We start from the raw sequence: 1,879 nt of genomic DNA on the forward strand, positions 1-1,879 counted from the left end.
TACCCATCCCAGTCCTTTCCTTTATACCTCTCATCAATCCTTCCTAAACCCTTCCCAATTAAAGTCGGCAATCCATTTATTGAGGCGAAAGGCAATTGACCTTGCGCCTCTCCAAATGTTCATGGGCGGTGGTAGCGCTTACCATCAGGCGTCCCACCAGCTCCATTGTCGACTATGACAAAAAAAAAAAAAAAAAAAACGTAACAAGTGGTATATTTGGCATCGCATATTATGATGTAACAATAATCTAATCGAATTTGTCGACTTCTAAATCAGTATAGTTCTGAAATCGACATCTTCTGTACAAATTCATACCTACAACTCCGCCGTACATTACTAAAAATCTTATACGTTGATTATGTATTGTGCAGTATAACATTGAAATGTTGTCTTTGTAATTTAGTTTTAACTTGCTTATTTTTTTTTATGTCACAGTCGGCAATGGAACTGGTGGGATGCCAGATGGTAAGCGCTACCACGGCCCATGAATATTTGGGGGGGGCATAAGGTCCGCTGCAGACCTTAGGCCTCTACAAATGAATTGCCGACTTTAAATTGGGATGGGATTAAAAAAGGATTGGCAAAAGGAGTAAAATGACTGGGAAGGGGAAGGAAATGGATATGGGCTTCCGGCTCCTCCACTCATCGAACGAAACACAGCAGAATGCTATTTCACGCCGGTCTTCTGTGGGGCAGGTGTTACTTCCTCGGTGCGAGTTGGTCCAATTCGTGCTGAAGCGTGCTCAACTACCACATACAGCTTTTAGCTGTTTAATTTATGTGTATGTTGTGTTTACCTTTTAAAGGTGTGCATTGAGTTCTCACTTAATTTTTATATATACTTGATGTAATCTACTTAATATAATGCCTATTGGTGAACTTAAAATAAATAAAAATAAGGTGTGTGTGCGATTCAAACACGATAGAAGTGAAACTTCAGTAAATAGATAAAAGAATGAGATATGTTGGTGCCCGCAGAGCGCGCGCGCGGACTGCATGATCTACCTGGAGGGCTGCACGGTGAGCGCGGCGGGCGAGGTGAAGTCGCGCGCGCACGCCTTCAAGGTGTACCACACGGGCACCGCCGTGTACTTCGCCGCCGCCTCGCGCGACGCCATGCTGGCCTGGATCCAGCTCGTGCACCGCGCCACGCTGCTGCCGCCCACGCTGCCCGCCAACGTGGGTGCCTCTCTTCATTCTATTAATGCTCTGTGTGGCCACGTTTATAGTACTACTTTCTCTTGCAAATTGCATGTGATCCTTCGAACTAGACCTGTCCAAATACTCTATTTGAAAACCGTTTTTTGTAATAAATATTTTAAACAAAAATTTTAGCAGTGACCGCTGACTTTATTTAAAACAGCTATAAAATGATATTTATTTAATTCGTCTATTATTTTCTTAATAGACGGACTTCAAGCAGTTCTCAGAAACAGATTACTCGGATACCGAGTCGGAAACGGAGAGCTCCGAAAGGAGAGAGAAAGACAGGGAGAAGGAGAAAGAGAAAGAGAAAGACAAGTCCAAGTTTGGTTCTTTAAAGAAACTGACTCAGAGGAGCGGTCGGAGTGAGAGTCAGGAGAACGTTAGCCAGCCAGCTTCGAGTTTGGACAGGAAATACTTGCGGTTCTTCTCGCGGGCTAAAGCAAAAGACGACCCAAAGAATACCAAGGTAAGGTATAAATTTGTTCAATATATTAAATGACTAACATCGAAAACAATGTTTATCATACATATTTAATAACTTCATCCAAATTTTAACATCTTTTATAAAAAAAAAAAATGTCTCAAAAGATTATTCCAACTAATTTTGACAATTGAACAATTCCAGAACAAGCAGTCGATCCCAACGCCCACGGAGCAGTACCGCAGCTACCGG

The 1,879-nt window shown here is 42.4% G+C and overlaps 1 protein-coding gene across 1 annotated transcript in view; it reads left to right on the forward strand.

The window, feature by feature from the left end:
• Window positions 1-1,879, forward strand: part of LOC119831347 — a 12,749-nt gene that overhangs the window by 7,796 nt on the left and 3,074 nt on the right. Inside the window, exons 8-10 of the mRNA XM_038354651.1 lie at window positions 979-1,179; window positions 1,409-1,672; window positions 1,832-1,873. Coding sequence (XP_038210579.1) covers window positions 979-1,179; window positions 1,409-1,672; window positions 1,832-1,873 — 507 coding nt within the window. The remainder of the gene's footprint in view (window positions 1-978; window positions 1,180-1,408; window positions 1,673-1,831; window positions 1,874-1,879) is intronic.

Source organism: Zerene cesonia, chromosome 13 (assembly GCF_012273895.1).
Source record: "Zerene cesonia ecotype Mississippi chromosome 13, Zerene_cesonia_1.1, whole genome shotgun sequence".
Classification (NCBI taxonomy): Eukaryota; Metazoa; Arthropoda; class Insecta; order Lepidoptera; family Pieridae; genus Zerene; species Zerene cesonia.